Source organism: Callithrix jacchus, chromosome 22 (genome assembly GCF_049354715.1).
Source record: "Callithrix jacchus isolate 240 chromosome 22, calJac240_pri, whole genome shotgun sequence".
NCBI classification, from domain to species: domain Eukaryota; kingdom Metazoa; phylum Chordata; class Mammalia; order Primates; family Cebidae; genus Callithrix; species Callithrix jacchus.
Genome location: NC_133523.1, coordinates 11,116,358 through 11,138,235, shown reverse-complemented (window position 1 = coordinate 11,138,235; position 21,878 = coordinate 11,116,358). Strand labels below are relative to the sequence as shown.

Below are 21,878 nucleotides of genomic sequence, written 5' to 3'. Positions count from 1 at the left end.
GCATATGAAGGTTATTTGAAGGCCTGGGTCTGGAAGACACCACCTGGTTCCAGGGTGAGTGGCAAAGTATAACCGAAGAAGGCTCGGGACCAGAGGCTGTCTACCTCTGAGGGCCGCAGGAAGAGGAGCCTGCAAGAGACTGGGCAGGTTGTGGGGCTCCAACCCCAAGGCAGCATCTAGGGGGGAGTGTTTACAGCTGAAGCCCTGGTGGGCATGTGTTACAGCTCTTTCAGTTTAGCTGTCTGTAGGTGGCTTGTGTTAGTTCAATTAGACCCCCGCCTTATCGCAAGGACAAAGGGCTTTCTGTATCCTGGGCTTTCTTGCCTTGGTGTACCAGAAGAATCAGACCACATGTGGGCTTGGAGAATGAGTGTAAAGGTTTTTTTTTTTTCTTGTTTGTTTGTTTTTTGAGACAGAGTCTCACTCCGTCACTCAGGCCAGAGTGCAGTGGCAGGACCTTGGCTCACTGCAAGCTCCGCCTCCTGGGTTCAAGCAATTCTTCTGCCTCAGCCTCCCCAGCAGCTGGGACTACAGGCACACACAGCCACACCCGGCTAATTTTTTTTTTTTTTTTTTTTTTTGTATTTTTACTAGAGATAGGGTTTCACCGTGTTGCCCAGGCTGGTCGTGAACTCCAGGCAATCTGCCGCCTCTGCCTCCGCCTCCCAAAGTGCTGGGATTACAGGCATGAGCCACCACGCCCGGCCAAGTGTAAGGTTTTATTGAGTGAAAGTAGCTCTCAGCAGATGGGGGAACCAGAAAGGAGTTGGGGTGCGAAGGTGGTTTTCCCCTAGAGTCAGGCCGCCCAGTGGCCGGGCTTTCCTCCTACTGCCCCAGGCTAACTGCGTCATTCCACCAGTGGATGGTCTGTTGGTATCTGCCAGTGCCTGTTGGTGTGCTTCTCCCCCAGTGTGTTCTTCTCGATGTCCAGCCGTTTGTGTCTTCTTCCACCTGTGTGTTCCTCTTGATGTCTAGCTGCTTGTGTGCATGCCCACTAGGGTCTCAGAGTTTTTATAGGCACAGGATGGGGGTGTGGCAGGCCATGGTGGTCTTGGGAAATGCAGCATTTGGGTACAAAAACAGAAAGGCCTGTCCTTACCCAGGTCCATGGGGACAGACCCAGGGGTTGAGCCCTCATTAGGGACCAGCACAGGGTTCCACCCTTCCCTTCCCAGCACTTCCCTGTCCCTCTCCAGTATCATTTCCCCCTGTGAAGAGGTACATATAACTCCCATTAGTATATGGATAACAGTCAGTCTTAGGCTACTTCCTGCTGACAGGGGGCGTTGTTTTGGGGATAATAGCGTCAGATTCCTTCCAGAGGTCTATCTAAGGGTTCTTAGCAAAGGGGAGCCATTCATCCGAGACTCCAGTTGCCTGTTTGGAGTTTGATGGCTTCTAAGCATGAGAGGAAAATAAAACAAGTTTTATAAGGTTTAGTATGCATGGGTTAAACGTGTGTATTTTACAAGGAAAGAATTTAGTGCCAAAGATTACAGAGATAAGAAGTGAAATATACTAACAACAACATTGTACCCCGAGCTGTTTCAGCCTGGTGAAAGCAATTGAACCTTGTATGGGAGCAGTTAAATTTTAGAAGACAGATAACTATTCTTGCCATATGTTTAGGAGTTAACAGGTGGACCCTGGGAATTCTGGGGTTTGTGTGCTTGCACAGTGGCTATTAGAGCTTTTACCTCTTTTCTCTATTGTAAAAAACTGAGGTGGCCACTTTCAGGAGGTCCCCTAATGTACTATCTGGTCCCGGAGCCTGTGTTTGTAACTTCCTCTTGATGTCAGGAGCTGCCTGAGTAATAAATTTATCCTTTAGGATTAGTTGTCCCGTGACTGAATCAGGAGCTAGGGAGGTGTGCTTTACCAAGGCCTCTCTCAGCCTTTCCAGGAAGGCAGTGGGATTTTCATCAAATCCCTGGTCGATCATGTACAACATAGTACAGTTGAGAGGCGTGGTCTTAGTCCCATGAAAGTCCTCCATTATGCACACCTAAAAGTGTCTCCTTTTCCAGTCTTCCATTACAGGCATGAGCCACCACTCCCGGCCAAGTGTAAGGTTTTATTGAGTGAAAGTAGCTCTCAGCAGATGGGAGAACCAGAAGGGAGATGGGGTGGGAGGGGGTTTTCCCCCTTCCCTACTGGGGTCATATACTGGTACTGCTTCTCTTCTAGTTGGATAATATTCACCCTCTTCACTGATGCTATATATGATACAAGGCTCATCCCCAAATCTCTCTGCTGCTTGCAGAGTGGCCTGCTTCTCAGTGTCCATCAGGGTCTGATTCAAAAGTAACATATCTTTCCAGGAGAGTTCAAATATCTGAGTGAAGTTCTGGAAAGCCTCTATATCTATCAGGGTCATCTGAAAACTTGCCAAGATCCCCTTTGCTTTGCTTTAAGTCCTATAAGGAGAAGGGGACCTTACTGGGCCCAAATTAACTGGGCATCTGTTGGAGGGACAAGAGTGAGACTGGGGCTTGTTTACAGCGAGGATTTCTAGGAGGCGGCAAGTGAGAGGCTGGAGCTGGATAGGGAGGTCCGGGTAGACCCGGAGGAGCAGGGGTTGAGGGAGCTGGCTTCTCTGCTAGGGGTGCCTCTAGGACTCATGTCTTTAATTCCCTGGGCTTTACTCTTGTAGCCTTCCCTGAGATGGCGAATAGGAAGGCTGGATCAATCCTGCACTGTGGGCAAAGATCTGGATTGCCTTGCAAGGTATAGAAAGCCTGCACATATGGGGCCTCAGATCATCTGTTCTCACATCTACAGAAAAGTTCCAACAGCTGGATGGTATTGAAATGAATGGTTCCTTCCTGAGGCCCGGCCAATCCTTCATAATTTGGCCAAACCTTTGTACAGAGGACTATGGGGCATTTTCCTCCCAGATTCAGAGGGTCAAAGCAGGCCCAGTGGTTCAGGATACACTCCAGAGGAGTATAAGCTGGGGGTGGTGAAGAGAGCTGGTTGCTCATTCTAAAAGACAGGGAATAGAGGCGTCCCTCATTCCCTTCTTTCTTTCAGTGAATACTCAGCGTATGGAGAGAAAGACAGCATCCTCCCTTCCCTTCCACTTCTTATCCCTGAGTCCCAGTGACCTTGGCAGGTGCTGGCCATCAGTACTGATGCAGTATGTACCCATGAAGCATAGAAAACATGGAAAATAGGAATTAACCGCCCTTGCCTATGCCTTCATTTTTCCTGCTGTAGGTAACCTTTGAGTTCCCTTGGCCTGTTTATGCCATGAAGCATGGCCCCCTTCCATGGGTTTGGGGTGTTTGTTCAGCAGGAATCAGTCCTTCCCGTTTACATTGTGCCTGTTGCCTGGCTTTGGATCCCTCTGACCTGGTTTTTCTTTCTAGGGTCTCAGCCTGAAGCTCAGAATCGAGTTTGGGACTGAAAAGGTACTTCAGAGGCTGTCTGTATCTGTTGAGAGTCTCCTATGTGCCCTGCCAAATTTACAGTTATCAGCCGGCAGTGGTCGTTCCTCTGGGATGCCAAGGGGGGGCGGATCACAAGGTCAAGAGATTGAGACCATCCTGGCCAATATGGTGAAACCCCTTGTCTACTAAAAATACAAAAATTAGCTAGGTGTGATGGTGCACATCTATAGTCCCAGCTACCAGGAGACTGAGGCAGGAGAATCACTTGAACCCAGGAGGCAGAGTTTGCAGTGAGCTGAGATCGCTCCACTGCACTCTAGCCTGGCGACGGAGTGAGATTCTGTCTCAAAAACAAAGTAAAAAAATTTTAAAAAAGAAAAGGAAAAAGAGAAAAATAGTTTAAGGGGCAAAAGGGGGTGACCCATCCTGGGGGAAGAACCCCTTGCTCAGTGCAAGGGGTCCCTCTAATCCTTATATTTTTTTTCCCCTTGTTCAGACCAGGTTGAATTCCGTGGCCTGGGGAGAAACGTTCTGTTGGCATGGTGGGCAAGAAGTGCCCTGTGTGGTCCCAGGTACCACCAGTTTTTCTCCCATTCCCCATGTCCCAGATGGTGGAGGCAGAGGTAGAGGGAGCAGTGGCCATGGCGCCGCTCCCCCTTACCCCTTCATGGATGTTGAGCTTAGCTTTTACCTGCTGCAGGCATGTACAGGTGCCTGAGCTGGGAGAGAAAAGGATGAGGAGAGGTACCCTGAGCAGTGTGTATCTGCAGCTGTTGGGGTGAGGCACAGATGGCGCCTCTAGGAACAGTTAGTCTGATTTGCATCCTTGGCAGCTGAGCCAAACACTCATTTTACAGAGTAACATTGCTGCAGCCTGTAGCAAAACACTTAACATTAGAAATGAAGAGATAAGAGCCATTTCAAACCTTGAGAGACAGAAAAGAGATGAAGTCTGGGGGTTTTAACTGGCTGGTTAGAGCAGAGTTTTAAAACTCCAGGAAGGGAAACAGCTTCTTGCCTGCAGGAAAGAGAGAGAGGTGGCAGGGTTTTGGAAGAGAGGCAGACAGTTCTGCATTTCCTTACACTCACCTTCCAAGATGCTGGACAAGCCCCCAGTTGAAATGGGTAAAGTTCCTTTATCCCCCTCAAGGAGCATGTGACAGGGGGAGTGGCTCACTTCTTCAGTGCCCCACTGCTCAAACCTCTGGGGGAGTTTGCAGACAGGCAGCTTGCAGGGCTCCGACCCCAGAGCAGCGTCTAGGGGTGAAGGGCATGTGTTACAGCTCCTTCAGTTCAGCCGTCTGTAGGCAGCTTGTGTGTTAGTCAGCTCAATTACACCCCTTGCCTTATCACAAGGACAGGAGGGCTTTCTGTATCCCGGGATTTCTTGCCTTGGTATACCAGAATAATTGGATCACATGTGGGCTTGGCGATTGAGTGCGAGGTTTTATTAAGTGGAAGTAGCTCTCAGCAGATCAGGGAACCAGAAGGGAGATGGGGTGGGAAGGTGGCTTTTCCCTAGAGTCAGGCCACCCAGTGGCCGGGCTCTTTTTCTCTCCTCCATCCTGGCCAAACTCTGTGTTGTTCCGCTGGCATCTGCTGGTGTCAGTTGGTATGTTCTTCCGCTAGTGTGTTCCCCTTGACGTCCAGCCACTTGTGTCTTCTTCCACCTCTATGTTCCTCTTGACATCCAGGTGCCTGTGTGCATTGCATGCCTGCTAGGGTTTTGGGTTTTTGTTTGTTTGTTTTGAGACAGAGTCTTGCTCTGTTTCCCAGGCTGGAGTGCAGTGGTGCGATCTCAGCTCACTGCAACTTCCGCCTCCCACTTCAAGTGATTCTGCCTCAGCTAAGTTTTGTATTTTTAGTAGAGACAGGGCTTCACCATGTTGGCCAGACTGGTCACAAACTCCTGACCTCGGGTGATCTGCCTGCCTCGGCCTCCTGAAGTGTTGGGATTACAGACATGAGCCACTGTGCCTGGCTGGTGTCCCAAGGTTTTTATAGGCACAGGGTGGGGTTGTGGCAGGCCAGGGTGGTCTTGGGAAATGCAGCATTTGGGCATGAAAACAAAAAAGCCTGTCCTCACCTAGGTCCATGGGCACGGGCCCGGGGGTAGGGCTCTCACCAGGGACCATGCCCTTCTTTTCCCAGCACTTGCCTGTCCCCCTCCTGTATTAGTATCCTGAGTTCTTTGTCTCACATCTAAGAAGATTAAGGGATGTGGACACAGTGCTAGCTTTGGGAGCACATATACTAAAATTGGAATGAGGCCGGGCACAGTGGCTCACACTTATAATCCCAGCACTTTGGGAGGCCAAGACAGGTGGATCATGAGGTCAAGAGATCAAGACCATCCTGGTCAACATGGTGAAACCCCGTCTCTACTAAAAATACAAAAATTAGCTGGGCATGGTGGCACACACTTGTAGTCCCAGCTACTTGGGAGACTGAGGCAGGAGAATTGCTTGAACCCAGGAGACGGAGGTTGTGGTGAGCCGAGATCATGCCATTGCACTCGAGCCTGGGTAACAAGAGTGAAACTCCGTCTCAAAAAAAAAAAAAAAGTAGAACGACACAGAGAAGTTTAGCATGGCCACTGGGCAAGGATGACATGCAAATTCGTGAAGCGTTCCATATTTTTGTTTTTTTAAAAAAAGGGATGTGGACACAAAGGGTAAGGTTGGAGCAAAAGTTTCATAAGTGAAAGAAGAAAGCTTTCCACAGTAGAGAGTGGGTACTGAATGCATTGCCCACTCTGAGGCTGAAATGTGGGGTTTTCATGGCTTGGGAAGGGGAGGAATGTGCTTACTTGTCTTTGAGAAAGCACTACTCAGCTTGGCCCAAGGACCTTGGGGCCCAAGACTAGTTGGGAGCTGAAGTGAAAGTTTGGCCTGGGACCTTGGCCTGGGACCACTCGGAGGCTGAGAGGTGATGATTCATAGTGACTTGGCTCACAGTCCAAAGCATGTTCAGAAAAGGAAAGCAAAGTGTGCAGTGGAACCTACCAGAGCCTCCTGTGTTTATGCCCACAAAAAGAGAAAAGACTATTTCCTGGAAGCCCGCTGGTTACATGAAGGACAAAGGTGTTTTTATGCTGGGTCTTGCTTCCTTATCAGAGTGGCTGCAGGCATGTCAAAGGCATTTCTGTGTTGGGCCTTGTTCCTTTATCTTAGTGGGCCAGAGGTTTGTGCAAGTTTTCTTATCTGTCCCTGCAGCCTGATTTTTCAGGCTGTTTGTTTAAGTGAGATTTACCAAGGACCCACCCTAACTGTCAAAATCTGCTCTCAGAACTACCTGAGACTGGATAACTTATAAAGAAAAGAGGTTTAATTGGCTCACAGTTCTGCAAGCTGTGCAGGAAGTACAGCTGGGGCGTCCTTAGGAAATGTACAATCATGGCGGAAGGCAAAGAGGAAGGAGGCATTATACATTATACATGGCTGGAGCAGGAGGAAGAGAGAGATGGGGGAGGTGCTGCATACTTTTAAACAACCAGATCTCATGAGAACTCACACACTATCACGAGAACAGCAAGGGGGAAGTCCACCCACAGGATCCAATCACTTCCTACCTGGCCACTCCTCCAACAGTGGGGATTACAATTTGGACATGAAATTGGGTGGGAACACAAGTCCAAACCGTATCAACATGTTACCATGCAACTTGCTATTTCCACTTAAAGTTTCATACACATACACTACCCTTGTTCTTAGCAGCTATACTATGCATTGTGTGACTCTGCAATAGTATATTCAACTGTTATCCTACTAAGGGATAATCCCAGAAGCTTTCTGATTTTTATGTGTGGTGATCCAGTAAAAGTCTCTGGACCCGTATTAAGAATAATGACTTAATGAGTATGGTGGCTCATGCCTGTAATCCCAGCACTTTGGGAGGTTAAGGCGGGCGGATCACAAGGTCAGGAGGTTGAGACCATCTGGCCACATGGTGAAACCCCATCTTTACTAAATACAAAAAGTTAGCCGGGCATGGTGGCATGTGCCTGTAATCACAGCTACTCAGGAGTCTGAAGCAGGGGACTCACTTGAACCTGTGAGGTGGGACAGAGGTTGTTGCTTCTTTGCTCAGCCCTGAGAACCACAGAAAGGGGACAAGGCAGGGCTGAGTGGAGAAGGGCAGGTCTTGGGGGAGGGGAAGGGGCTGATCCAGTCCCTTACACCTATAGCCCAGGCCCTGGCAGTTCAGCATTGGGTTAGATGTACCTAGATAATCCTCCAGTGAACCTGGGGAATGACTGTGTTAAGAGATGAGAGCCTGGGAGACGATGTGACTAAGGAGGATGATAGGTGTGGTGGTCCATGGGAGGGAGTGAGTTGGAGAGGAGCTTGAGGTAAACTGGGAAATGAGTTAAAGTCCTCAAGTGGGAGCGGGCCAGGTTCATGCCTGTAATCCAAGCACTCTGGGAGGCTGAGGCTGAAGGATTGCTTGAGGCCAGGAGTTCAAGACCAGCCTGGGCAACATAGGGAGACCCTACAAAAATTAATATTAAAAAATTATATTAAATTTTTTACAAAATTAATTCTCTACAAAAATTAATATTAAAAAATAGGCCAGGTGCAGTGGCTCACACCTGTAATCCCAGCACGTTGGGAGGCCGAGGTGGGCAGATCACAAGGTCTGGAGTTCAAGACCAGCCTGGCCAACATGGTAAAACCCCATCACTACTAAAAATACAAAAGTTTGCCAGGCATCATAGCATATGCCTATAATCCCAGCTACCTGGTAGGCTGAGGCAGAATTACTTGAACCAGGACCCAGGAGGCAGAGGTTGCAGTGAGCCAAGATCACACCACTGCATTCCAGCCTAGGCTATAAAGCGAGACTCCATCTCAAAAAAAAAAAAAAAGCCAGGCATGGTGACATGTGTCTGTGGTCCCAGCTATGCAGGAGGCTGAGGTGGGAGGATCACTGAGGCCAGAGGTCAAAGGCTGCAGTGAGCCGTCATCACAGCCTGAGCAACAGAGGGAGACCCTCAAAATTTTTTTTAAAAATGAAGTCCTGAGATGCCTGAGGATCAAGGTGTGGCAAGGGACCAGGAAGGAACTGGAGTTAGACCAAGAAAAGGATCAGGACACTGAGAAGACAAGGACCTAACCTGGTGACCTGGATTGGACAAGGTTCCTGAGCAGGACTTGGGCAAGAAATAGATAATAACCTAGAGAAAAGAACCACCAGGTAAGCCGGCTCAGCTTACAGGGGCTGGTACAAGGCTCTTAGTCCACCCTCCGCATCCTGGGGGGTGCATCTGGTAGGCAACTGAGACAGAAGATGGGCTCAAGGACCAATAAGGGGATCAGGGTGGGAACCTGGTACTGCAGTGGGGAGGGATCACAGGCTAGCCGGGGCCACCTGAGCGAAGACAAGGATATGTGCCTGGGGGTGGGAGGATCTGAGTGAAAACTGGGATCAGGCTGGGTGGGGTGACCTGAGGAGGAACCAGGTAAAGACTTGGTAGCAAGACCTGGGCTTGGATAGGGCTCTGCCTCACTCACCCTGAGCTCTATAGAGCTGTCCTTCAGGCGGCTGCGGCCCTGGGACTGTTCCTTTAGCACAGTTGGCTACACGTTCCCACCCTGTGTGTGAGGGTGTCCAGGTGAGGGGCTGCCCCCCCATGCCTGTATGACACAGAGGAGGTGGAAAAATGGACTGTAGGATGGAAGGCACAGGATAAAACGCTGATTCCCCCATCTAAAGAATGGGAGGGTGAAATGCATGGTGGAGGTCTGGCTGGGGTTCTGGGGCCAGCATGATATAAACACAGCTGTTAACTGGGTTGTAGTGTCCTACCACCAGCTCAGTCTGGCCCACGTTCCAGGTGGGTCAACAATATCATGTAGGTGAACAGGGTGGGGATGAACACAGTATTAGAATGAGAATAATAAATAGGAAAGAACAAATGTAAGCACATTTCCCCTTACTTCATTAGACAATTCCCCAAACATGGGACTAGATTATTCCCCCCAAAAAATGGTTGAGATTCGTTCATCTGACAGAGAGTGTTTCTCTTTTCTTTTCTTTTTTTCAGACAGAGTCTTGCTCTGTTGCCCAGATTGGAGTGCCATGGCACAATCTCGGCTCACTGCAACCTCTGCCTCCTGGGTTCAAGCAATTCTCCTGCCTCAGCCTCCCAACTTGCTAGGACTACAGGTGCAGGCCACCACGCCTGGCTAATTTTTTGTATTTTTAATAGAGATGAGTTTTCACCATGTTAGTCAGGATGGTCTTGATCTCCTGACCTCATGATCCACCCGCCTCAGCCTCCCAAAGTGCTGGGATGACAGGTGTGAGCCGCCACGCCTGGCCTTCTCTTCTCTTTTAAAATGTGTAAATTAGACACTAGTTTTCTCATGTCGTGCACATAAAAATAGTATTTTCTTTTCTTTTTTTTTTTTTTGAGACGGAGTTTCGCTCTTGTTACCCAGGCTGGAGTGCAATGGCGCGATCTCAGCTCACTGCAACCTCTGCCTCCTGGGTTCAGGCAATTCTCCTGCCTCAGCCTCCCGAGTAGCTGGGATTACAGGCACGCGCCACCATGCCCAGCTAATTTTTTGTATTTTTAGTAGAGATGGGGTTTCACCATGTTGACCAGGATGGTCTTGATCTCTTGACCTCATGATCCACCCGCCTTGGCCTCCCAAAGTGCTGGGATTACAGGTGTGAGCCACTGTGCCTGGCAAAAGTAGTATTTTCCATCAGTGGTTACTCACTGTCCTTGCTGGGCAGACAGTGTATCCAGAGCGCAATGGTTTTGGAGTATCCAGGTATGGATAAAATATTTACTTCTGGCTGGAGTGCTTCCCAGATTCTCATAGCCAGGGGTCCAGGCATGGTGACTTAAGCCTGTAATCCCCACATTTTGTGAGGCCAAAGCAGGAGGATCACTTGAGTCCAGGAATTTGAGACTAGTCTCAGGAACACAGGGAGACCCTGTGTTTATAGAAAAAATTAAAAATTAGTTGGGTGTAGTGGTGCATGCCTGTAGACAGAATGAAACCCTGTCTCAGAAAAAAAAAAAAAAAAAATTAGCCAGGCATACTGACATGTGCTTGTAGTCCCAGCTACTTGGGAAGCTGAGGTGGGAGGATAACTTGAACCCAGGAGTTTGAAGCTAGAGTGTGCTGTGATTGCACCTCTGCACTCCAGCCTGGGTGACAGAGCAAGACCCTGTCTCAAAATAAATAAATAACAGTGTAAATTAAGTAATAATAAGAAAGAGATTTTTTCCTGGCTCTGAAACCATTTCTGGACCTGCAAGGCAATCATGTGGAATGGAGTGGGGCTCTCCATCACCAGGGCAGGTAGTAGATTAGCCAGATTTACTGGTATAATGTTAGACATAGCCCAATAGAACAAATAGACCAGAAATAATCTCCTTAATTTATAGTCAATTTCAACATGGTGCTGGGACAATTGGATATTAACCTGCAGAAAGATGAACTGAGATGTTTATCTCATATCATATGTGAAAATTAACATATACTAAAATGGTGAAAAGTACAAATATAAAGTATCAGATGTAGGAGGGTATCTTTGTGACTGAGGGGAAGGAGCTTTGTTGTGTGTGTGTGTGTTTAAGAACACCAAAGGTGCCTGTAATCCCAGCACTTTGGGAGGCCGAGGCAGGTGGATAACCTGAGGTCAGGAGTTTTGAGACCAGCCTGGCCAACATGGAGAAACCCCATCTCTACTAAAAGTACAAAAATTACCCAGGCATGGTGGTGCTCACCTGTAATCCCAGCTTCTTGGGAGGCTGAGGTAGGAGAATTCTTAAACCTGGGAGGTGGAGGTTGCAGTGAACCCAGATCATATCACTCTACTCCAGCCTGGGTGACAGAGGAAGACTCTGTCTCAAAAATGTTTTTAAAAAGGCTGAGCACAGTGGCTCATGCCTGTAATTCCAACACTTTGGGAGGCTAAGGCAGGGGGATCATTAGGTCAAGAGATCAAGACCATCCTGGCCAACATGGTGAAACCCCATCTCTACTAAAAATACAAAAATTAGCTGGGTGTGGTGGCACGCACCTGTAGTCCCAGCTACTTGGGAGGCTGAGGCAGGAGAATCGCTTGAACCCAGGAGACGGAGTTTGCAGTGAGCTGAGATCGTGCCACTGCACTCCAGCCTGGTGACAGAGCGAGACTCCATCTCAAAATAAATAAATAAATAAATAAATAAATATCTTGAAGGAGAGGTTGTTCCCACATGAGGTGGACACAGGAGGGCATGTTGAGCTCCCAGAGTTAAATCCTTAGGTTTCTCTGCCTCATCACCAGGGACTGATAGACTCTTGGGCTCCATTTCAACAGAGTCTAACTCTCAAGCTTGGGAATATGTTTGTCACTTGGAGTTTTCCTTGTAAATGGTAGTGCAGTAGACTGCTTAAATGAACCAATTAAGATGTTTCCTTTTCTTCCCTTTTTATTCCTTTATAGAATATTGCTGCCATAGAACTCCCCCTTTTTCCCATATATTTAATAACTATATTCCCTTGTTGGCATGTTTTAATTTTTTGGCTGAAAATGAGTAGACAGGCCGGGCATGGTGGCTCACACCTGTAATCCCAGCACTTTGGGAAGCCGAGGTGGGTGGATCATTTGAGGTCAGGAGTTTGAGATCAGCCTGACCATCAAGGTGAAACTCCGTCTCTACTAAAATACAAAACTTAGCTGGGTGTGGTGGTGGGTACCTGTAATCTCAGCTACTCGGGAGGCTGAGGCAGGAGAATCACTTGAACCGAGGAGGTGGAGGTTGCAGTGAGCCAAGATTGTGCCACTGAACTCTAGCCAGGGCAACAGAGCAAGACTCCTTTTCAAAAAAACAAAAACAAAGAAAATGAGTAGACTGAGGGATAAGGTGTGAGGAAACTTTAGCCATGCCACCAACAGCCTTTCTTTCCAAATTCCTGACCCCTGCAGGACATCAAACCCTCCCCCATGTTCCAGTGTGGTCTGGCCTAGGCACCCCTCCTGCTCTGAGACATGAGGACAGTTCCTTTGGTCAATGAGAATGGAATTCCCTTTTCTCCAAGAGGAAGAAAAAAGAAAGGCCCATTAGTACCGGGAGACACCAGGGCCAGTTCTAGAAAGCCAGGAGCAAGTTCTTCTTAAATGCCAGTGTCCTCTGGCGAGGCCACATGCTACTAGTTTCTTATTTAAACAATAGGTTTGAGGATCTTTGACTCATTTAACTTACTGATAGAGTAGAATGGATCAGGGAGGATGCCCAAGCTGGCAAGGGCAATGGCGAAGAACCTGCCACTCTGGCTCCTGTCAGGCACTTGCCTTATTTCTCCTTTCTGCACTGTGCCCCCCCTCCAGGGGAGGGGGCCTAGGGAACTATCCAATCAGGAGTTCTGAGGGCAGGGCCGTGGCAACTGTCCAATCAGGCGTGCTGCAGGGCGTCACTTGGGGCGACGCGCAGAAGCCCGTGCACTTGGGTTGTTTTCGCAGTCTCACCTTCAGCGGTCTTGTCGCTCTCGGCTACTCTGAAAGCCATGAGGTGGCTCCGCCTCTGCGCAGAGTGTGTCGCAATTTGCCCTGCTCTGGCCAGGACGGCCGTAAGGAGGATGCTAGGACACCCTGAAGTCCAGGAAATGGTGAGTGTGTCGGTCACGGCTCCAACACGCGAGGGGAGAGGCTGCCTGAAACTGGCCAGAACCGGCTGGAACCGGCTGTGGAGGACCCGGGCCTCCGCCGGGGCGACTCCGAGGTCTGGAACTCGAGTCTCCCAAGGTGCAAGCTCGGCCCTTGGTCCCCTCGGCCGCAGGGTGGGAATAGGTCGGCCGTCGGGGTCCGGTGCTTCGTGTTCAGTCCCTGCGCGGCAACTTCGGTCCCAGCCCCGGAGCTCTCTCCAGGCAGCCCCGCGTCTCCCCCAGATTGTGCGGGGGCCGTGGGAGGATCATGGATAGAATACACACCTCGGGTGTGGGGTTCGCGCAACTTGAGCGAAACGACCTATCCCAGGTTCTAGAATGTTCCTTACAGCGTTGATGAGGAAATAAATAGGTTTTGTGATACTGTAAAGTCGCAGTTTCTAAGACCCTATAGATGACCTTTAGGGAAGACTTGCAGTATTTTATTATTATTATTTTTGAGACGGAGTTTCGCTCTTGTTACCCAGGCTGGAGTGCAATGGCGCAATCTCGGCTCACCGCAACCTCCGCCTCCTGGGTTCAGGCAATTCTCCTGCCTCAGCTTCCTGAGTAGCTGGGATTACAGGCACGTGCCACCATGCCCAGCTGTTTTTGTATTTTTAGTAGAGACGGGGTTTCACCTTGTTGACCACGATGGTCTCGATATCTTGACCTCATGATCCACCCGCCTCGGCCTCCCAAAGTGCTGGGATTACAGGTGTGAGCCACCGCGCCCGGCCGACTTGCAGTATTTTAAAAAGTTATTTGCCACAGAGCCAAGGAGTAGTCTTTTAGATTTAATTTTGTTGTTGTTTGTGGGTATTTTACGAGAGACGAAAGCAGACATTGCAGCCTGGAAGTTAGTTGTATGGAGTGGGTGTGCCTCACCTCCTAGAATCTCTCCTTGGCACAGACATTTTACATGTTGAGGATCCTCTTTGGAAATTTTTCTGGGTGATCTGTCCTTGAGCTTAGTTACAGATCAGCACTGAGCCTCCCTGGCTTTGTCACCTTGGAACGTCGATTCACTTGTGTGTCAGTATTTAAGTAAATGTAAGACGTGTTCAATCACTAGAGTGTGAAAGATGGTACAAAATATTTCCAAAAAGGCAAGAAAGGTGAATTTCTGGGGGGGGGGAGAAGACAGCATTACATTCTGCTTTTTATTTTTCACTAGAGCTTGAAAGATGGTACAAAATATTTCCAAAAAGGCAATAAAGGTGAATTTCTGAAGGAAAAAAAAAAAGCTAGTATTACTTTTTTTTTTTTTTGAGACAGAGTCCCACTTTGTCACTGAGGCTTGAATGCAGTGGGGAGATGAAGGCTCACTGCAGCCTCGACCTCTCAGCTCAAGCGATTCTCCCACTTCAGCCTCCGGAGTAGCTGGGACCACCACACCCAGCTAATTTTTTTTTTTTATTTTGTGTGTGTGTGTGTGTGTGTGTTGTTTCTTAAAGCAAACCCAGCTAATTTTTTTTTTTTATTCTGTGTGTGTGTGTGTGTTGTTTCTTAAAGCAAACCCAGCTAATTTTTTGTAGAGCGGGGTCTATGTTTTCCAGGCTGGTCTCAAACTCCTTAGCTCAAATGATCCTCCCAAAATGTTAGGATTACAGCCGTGAGCCACTGTGCCTAGACTAAGTATTATTTTAACCCCTTTTTCTTCTAAGTTTCTGAGGCTCATTTTTTTATTTTGGTTGATTTGAAAAGGAATACCAGGGCTTAGACTTAAACAATTCCCAGATGTGTTAAAATACGATTGTTTGGAAAACTACTTCTGGCTGGGCCTAGTGGCTTATGCCTGTAATCCCAGCACTTTGGGAGGCCAGGGCGGGTGAATCGCCTGAGCTCAGGAGTTCCAGACCAGCCTGGGCAACATGGCTGAACCCTGTCTCTACCAAAAAATTAGTCAGGTGTAGTGGCATGTGCCTGTGGTCCCAGCTACTTGGGAGGCTGAGGTGGGAGGATCACTTGAGCCCAGTAGGTGGAGGTTACAGTGAGCCAAGATAGTGCCACTACACTCCAATCTGGGTGACAGAGTGAGACTCCATCTCAAAAAAAATTTATTTCTATTAATTAGTTTCTATTATTAGTTTGACTAATGATTATAGTTTACCATGTTAAATGATTAATAGTTTGACTAATGATTAAATTATTTCAAATTAACTTGACATCTTCATTTTCCTAAAGGAATAGATATTTGTGGGTTTTGTGGTAGAATTAGATGGTGTTTTACAGTTTGCTTTCATACTTTATACATAAATACTTGGTTTGAGTGATTTTGCTGAATTCCTCAAACGCTAGGTTTTTCTCGTTTAAAATATCAGAAGTGTTCTAAAGCCGCATGACTTGAGCAGAGGCTTGAGGCAAGGGACTCAAGCCCTTTGACTCTGACAAGGGAAGTAATTAAGACCCAGGTGATTCTTCTTAGGGCATCTCCCCTGCAGGTGTCCTACGTACGCCTATCAAGGAGAGCAGGTGTCCTATGTAATACCTATCAAGGAAAGACCCTTTTAGTACTGACAGAAACTGAGCATTGAAAACCTGGGGATCCACATGTACGTGGTGGGGAGGGGAACAGCATACTTTCTGAGGTTGTAATTGTAGTTTTCTTGGGTCTGCTTTTAGACATTGGATTTGAGTGGTGGTAGTTGTTGTTTTGAGACAGGGTCTTTCTCTGTCACCCAGGCTGGGGTGCAGTGGCACAGTCTTGGCTCACTGCAGCCTCAACCTCCTGGGCTCAAGTGATCCACCTGCCTTAGCTTTCCAGGTAGCTAGGACTACGGGCACATGCTTCCATGCTCAGCTAATTTTTTTTTTTTGTAAAGACAGGGTCTTGATATATTGCCCTAGCTGGTCTCAAACGCTAGGCCTCAAGGAATCCCATCATGGCCTCCCAGGTGCTGGGATTACAGGCATGAGCCACCACTCCCAGCCTTCAGTTTTGCATCCCCACTGTTGCTGCATTCAGAAGTGAGGACTTCTGTCTCCTGGATCTAAGATTGACGAATTTGAGAGTTCATCTGGGTCAGATCCTTAAACCGAATCTGGGACTGAACTATTGTAGGTACCTTAATGGTGAGAGTCTGAACCCCAAGCTTGTTAAGGTGTCTGACCTACTGCAGGTGGGTTTTCCAGTTCTGAATTGTGGGGAAGCAGGCTGCTTAGCTGTGTAGAATATTTGTGTTTCTTTCCTTTGGATTCCTTTATCTGTTTATTTTGGTGCTTCAGCTGTAGTTTCCCTTAGCATTTTGTAGTTTTATACAACATGTGAGTGTGAAGGATTTTAGTTTCTTCAACTTTGAAAATGAAAGTTGATAATGAAATACGATGTAAGGCAAGACAGTTCTGGAACCAAACAGAATTTTGTGTTCTTTTTGTGCAAAAGAATCTCAAGAAACGAGGTGAGTGCAATGAAGTTCTCGGGTGCATTTTTCATTTTTAAGTCAGTTTTGTGTGTGCATATCCCTAGAGAACATGGCATTTAAAAGGCTCTACTCTTCCTAAGAAAAATAAATTTTTATTTTAATTGACAAAAATTCAGTTGCATTCCTATTTTAATATGAGGGAAACTACTCAAAGCTTATGTAATATTTGAGGCTTTTTTACTTTTAGAAAATTAGGTTTAATTCCATCATGCATTAAATAGGCTACGCATCCCTGAAAGCACTGTCCTCTGTGAAATATAGTAGAAAGACAAAATATGATGCAATTTGTCATTTAGTTAGATATTTTTTTTCTTGCTTTACATTTTTATACCCATTATTTAAAGGATGAAATCTTAGAATGGTTTCCTATGTTTAAAAAAGTTAAAATTCAATAAATTTTAGAAATAAGTTAATTAAAAATAATGGCTAATAGTAAAGTATGGTTTAAATAATTTTTTCAATCATTTATAATACAGAGGTTTTTAAAAAGTCTAAAAGAAAGTGTAGGTTGAGAAAACTTACTGCCAGATTATCCTGGTTTACGCTAGTGCTCTCGCTCCAGCCACCCCCAGATAACCAGTTTCGATAATGACTTGTGCATCTGTGTTTCTTTATATAAAAACAAACAATTGCAAATGCGTGTTTTTCCTATTCGCTGTTGGCAAATGCATTATCGTCATCGTCGTCGTTGTTGTTAGAGACAGAGGACAGCGTCTTGCTCTGTCACCCAGGCTAGAGTGCAGTAGTGCAATCATAGCTCTCTGTAACCTGAACTCCTGGGCTCAAGTGATTCTCCCATCTCAGCCTCCTGAGTAGCTAGGACTACAATTGCATGCCACCACACCCACCTACTTGATTCTTTATATAGAGATGGGGTCTGGCTGTTTTACTTAGGCTGGTCTTGAACTCCTGGGCTAGAGTGATCCTCCACTTTGGCCTCCCAAAGCATTGAGATTGCAGACATGTGCCACCAGAGAGCCACCATGCCTGGCCCTATTCACCATTGTTGTTATAATTAGTGGTTGGACTCCACATTTTTAATGTTTCACAACTGACCACTTCATCCTCTTCCCTTTATGCCCCATATCTGGACAAGCTGAGAAGGCCTGGGCATACTTCCTCTGTCATGGGCAGGAGATTCAAACCACATAACCAGCTGCCCATGCAGAGGAACTTGCACCCAGTCTCATTTCCAACCACTGGGCAAGTTCCTTTCCTTGCTCTTTTAAGCCATTTCCCACCTGCTTGAGAGGCCTGCCCTGTTCTCCCTAGAGACTCAATCATGGGAGTAATAAGCCTTTTCATCCCCTGTCCATGTGTGTGTCATCAGTGTCATCATTGCAGCCACGGCTCTCTAGGTGACTAGCAGTTGGTGCTGTGAACAAGGTGTTTGGACACTGACCACCACTCACGGATATATCTTGTTACTAATTGCTAACCTGCTCTGTTGGCTCAATTATAGTTTGAGCTGCTGCTTACTGGGAGCTATGCTTTGTGCTGTGCTGCTCTCTGTTTCTTCCATTGTTGTGCCTTACCAAGTCTGGTTCTAGATTAAGCTGACCTTAGTTGACAGTTTGATAATTCCTTGGAATTTGGGAGCTGGAGTTTGGGAGTAGGGCCCTCCTTAAAGTGGTCCTGGGTTTACATCCTGGGCAGGACCTACCTGTGGTTTTTTTTTTTGGCAGGGACGGGGGGAGGTGAGAGAGCCAGCTGACTCTTGCTTTGAGGGCAGGGGGCTCAGGAGCTCTTGGTGGGGGCGGGTCTGCCTCCTCTTCACCATCGCAGGCTTTTGGCTGCACATGATGGCACTGGCCCTGCAATAGCTGCCATACGCAGCTTGGGGCGGCACTTATTCTTGTGGATCATGTGTCTGATGCTGCCGAGCATGATGCCAGCATTCTTGTTGATGATGGTCTGCATGTAGGAGGTGGCAGGCTTCTGCTGGCCCGATCTCTGCTTGGTGACCACTACACTACACCTTTGGTGTTGGCTACCGGCTCCATGCTCACAGTCTTTCGGTGAATCAGCCCCTTGTAGTGGAAGTTGTGGGCCTTCAAGTTACTGGGTTCGGTGCTGTAGGTCTGCTTTATTCCTCTTGATCAGGAAACAGGAGCATTTCCGCACGACCATCCATTGCAGGTTCGCAGACTTGGCGGTGGCTTCTCTTGTAGCACCAGCCTGAGACAGAAAGAGCCCTACCTGTGTATTTATAGTGAAGTGTGACTGATGTCCGGGTTGCCCCAAATGTAAAGAGTGGGAGTGGAGGGGGAACTGTGTACACTGGGCCAGAGGTTGGTCATTATGTGGCTGCTCCTGGAAAAGCAGTCCTTTAAAAAGAAGAGAGGGAGGGAAGAGGAGGGGGGAACAGCAGACTTAGATGATGGGCTGAGTCCACACTCTAACAGCAGAAGCTTCCCCAAGACCCTTAAGTGCTATTGCTGCTGCTTTGTTTGCCTTTATACCACAACAGAGATCTTGACCTTGGATTTAGTGGAGGATAACGCCCATGGCATAGCTGTGGCATAGCAAAGAAGTTAGTTCAAACCTGGGGTTCTTAAACCTTCTAGAGCAAGCATTGCCATAGGGGAGGCCCTTCACCCTGGTGGTAGAAAAAGTATTAGTACCAAGTTAGAGAGGACACACCCTCTCCCAAAGTATACAGTAACCAAACGGAAGGGAAGAAACAAAAGAAAAAAACACTGATGAAATAGAAGTTCACAGTTTGACCCAGTTGGAAATGTATTAAAGGAATTTGCATGACAAAAATAAAAGGGCTCTCCTTGGCTTTTGGCCTCTACAGTGGAGGTTCTGAATTTTAACATCTGCATCAGTTGGTAAACCTTCATGGGATGAATACAAGGCTCATGTTATAGTGACACCAAATTTAATGAAGGTATGCTGATAATCAGAGAGGGGTTACTGAACATAAAATAAATAGAGCGGAAATCCCTGTCCCTCTCCTTAGCCATCCAACTATTGTCTTGGCTAAGTCACTCTTGGTTTTATTATAGAACAGATTGTCTTAAAATATCCCGTAGGACTAGGTGCAGTGGCTCATGCTTGTAATCCCAGCACCTTGGGAGGCCAAGGTAGGTGGATTGCTTGAGCCTAGGAGTTGAAGACTAGCTTAGGCAACATGTTGGGACCTGGTGTCTACAAAAAATACAAAAATTAGGTGGGCATGGTGGCACACACCTGTAATCCTGGCTACTTGGGAGGCTGAGGTGGGAGGGTAGTTTGAGCGTGGGGGTTGAGGCTGCAGTGAGCTGTGACTGTGCCACTGCTCTCCAGCCTGGGTGACAGGGTAACACCCCATCCCTTAAAAAGTCCCACAGTGACCAATGTTCTGGGATTACAGGCATGAGCCACTGTACCTGGCCATAAATGTAAATTAGATCTTTAGCACTTACAAATTAGATTGACAAAATGGGATCCCATGGAACTTACTCCCAATTAAATGAGTTAATATGACTCAGTGTAATTGAACTGGTGGGACTTAAAGGATTGACAACCATTTTAGAAAATCATTATGCAGAATGGTTGTAGTAAAGGGGCAATTATCCCCAGTGCTGCCTTTTTTGCTGTTGTTTGTTTGTTTTGACAACATCTCTGTTGCCCAGGCTGGAATCCAGTGATGCGATCATAACTCACTGCCGCCTCCAACACCTGGACTCAAGAAGTCCTCTTGCATCAGTCTCCTGAGAAGCTGGGACCACAGCTGCACCACCATGCTCAGCTAATTTTTTTTTTTCAGAGATGATGGTATTTCACTATGTTGCCCAGGCTGGTCTTGAACTCCTGGGCTCAAGCAGTCCTCCTGCCTCAGCCTCCTAAAGTGCTGGGATTACGGACATGAGCCACTGCTGGCCTGTTCTTTTTTTTTTTTTTTTTTTTTTTTTTGAGGTAGAGTCTTCCTCTGTCACCCAGGCTGGAGTGCAGTGGTGTGATCTTGGCTCACTGAAACCTCCACCAGGTGGATTTGAGCGATTCTTCTGCCTTAGCCTTTCAAGTAGCTGGGATTACAGACATCCACCACTATGCCCAGCTAATTTTTGTATTTTTTAAAGTAAAGACAGAGTTCCACCATGTTGGCCAGGCTGGTTTCAAATTCCTGACCTCAGGTGATCTACCCCTCTCAACCTCCCAAAGTGCTGGGATCACAGGCATGAGCAGCGGTGCCTGGCCTTCAGTGTCTGTTTCAACAGACTCTTAGCTGTGGTTTGCCTTCACCTGTGAAGGGATTTGGTCCACCTTTACCTGGTTACTTTTCAGGGAACCTCAGTAGCCTTGCTTTGTAGTCTTTGCCAGCAAGATCTAAATTTTATCTACCTTCCTCCAGGAGCACAGGCATGGCATTATATTAAAGTCATTGCTGGCCAGGTGCTGTGGCTCATGCCTGTAATCCCAGCACCCTGGGGAGGCTGAGGCAGGAAGATCACTTGAGGTCAGGAAGTCGAGACTAGCCTGGCCAACATGGCGAAACCCGTCTCTACTTTAAAAAAAATACAAAAATTAGCCCAATGTGGTGGTGGGCGCCTGTAATCTTAGCTACTGGGGAAGCTGAGGCACAAGAATCGCTTGAACCTGGGAGGTGGAGATTGCAGTGAACCAAGATTGTGCCACTATACTCCAGCTTGGGTGACAGAGCAAGACTCCGTCTCATAAAAAAAAAAGTCATTGCTCTCTGGGGACAGTCATTTGACATTCATTCAGGGTATATGAATATTGAAACAAAAGAGCTTACAAAAAGTGGAAAGGCCATTACCCCATCTAGAATGAAAGAGGCACTGACACCTCTTTCATTCTTGGCTAAATTCCTGAAAATTATGTGGTAAGCAGAGGACCACATCCTCCCTGACATAGCGAAGAAATTCCTTTTTTTTTTTTTTTTTTTGAGACGGGGTCTCACTGTCACCCAGGCTGGAGTGAGTGGTGCATCTCAGCTCACCACAATCTCTGCCTCCCAGATTCCAGGGATTCTCATTGCCTCAGCCTCCCGAGTAGCTGGGATTACAGGCATGCGCCACCACGCCTGGCTAATTTTTTTGTATTTTTAGTAGAGACGAGGTTTTACCTTGTTGGCCAGGCTAAGGAATAGCTATTGACTTTTTCACCATCACAGTATCTTTTAGATTGTTTTGATGCTCTGGAGGCAACATAATCCTTGTGTGCAAATTTTAATTAAATCCATTATGCTGTGACTTGCCGGTTCGCCCACCTTGAATGGGTATTTCTACCACAGAGGCTTCTAGACTGTACTCAAAATTGCCATGCAGTTAATGCCGTCAGACTCCTTTCCTATGTAACAGGCTTTAGCAACCCCTTCTTGTGACCCTTGTAGGTAGCCAGATGGTCGTAAGTTGTCCCCAGGCTTCTGACACAACCCCACACTGTATGCCAGTACCATGTTG

At 47.3% G+C, this 21,878-nt stretch overlaps 1 protein-coding gene, 1 non-coding gene and 2 pseudogenes across 11 annotated transcripts in view; 2 read left to right on the top strand and 2 right to left on the bottom strand.

The window, feature by feature from the left end:
- Nucleotides 1-21,878, bottom strand: part of LOC118150262 (interferon-induced transmembrane protein 3-like) — a 144,229-nt pseudogene that overhangs the window by 59,915 nt on the left and 62,436 nt on the right. The window lies entirely within an intron of this gene.
- The window catches only part of LOC103789779 (uncharacterized), a 105,994-nt gene that overhangs the window by 26,021 nt on the left and 58,095 nt on the right, over nt 1-21,878 (top strand). For 6 of the 8 annotated variants that reach the window (XM_054250139.2, XM_054250138.2, XM_054250140.2 and 3 more), the window contains exon 3: nt 3,372-3,413. The exons of 1 other annotated variant lie outside the window; for it this stretch is intronic. In XM_054250139.2, the coding sequence (XP_054106114.1) occupies nt 3,372-3,413 (42 nt within the window). Of the gene's footprint in view, nt 1-3,371; nt 3,414-12,813; nt 13,007-21,878 lie in introns of those variants that run through there. One more of the 8 variants, XM_008987340.6, reaches the window with a different exon arrangement.
- Nucleotides 5,928-6,033, top strand: LOC118150337 (U6 spliceosomal RNA). The gene has a single exon (XR_004738450.2). It is a non-coding gene; the product is annotated as a U6 spliceosomal RNA (small nuclear RNA).
- LOC108589475 (large ribosomal subunit protein eL28 pseudogene) lies at nt 6,029-20,818 on the bottom strand (annotated as a pseudogene). The gene is made up of 2 exons (XR_013531259.1): nt 20,797-20,818; nt 6,029-18,839 (listed from the first exon to the last, which is right to left on the bottom strand). The product of XR_013531259.1 is annotated as a large ribosomal subunit protein eL28 pseudogene (transcript).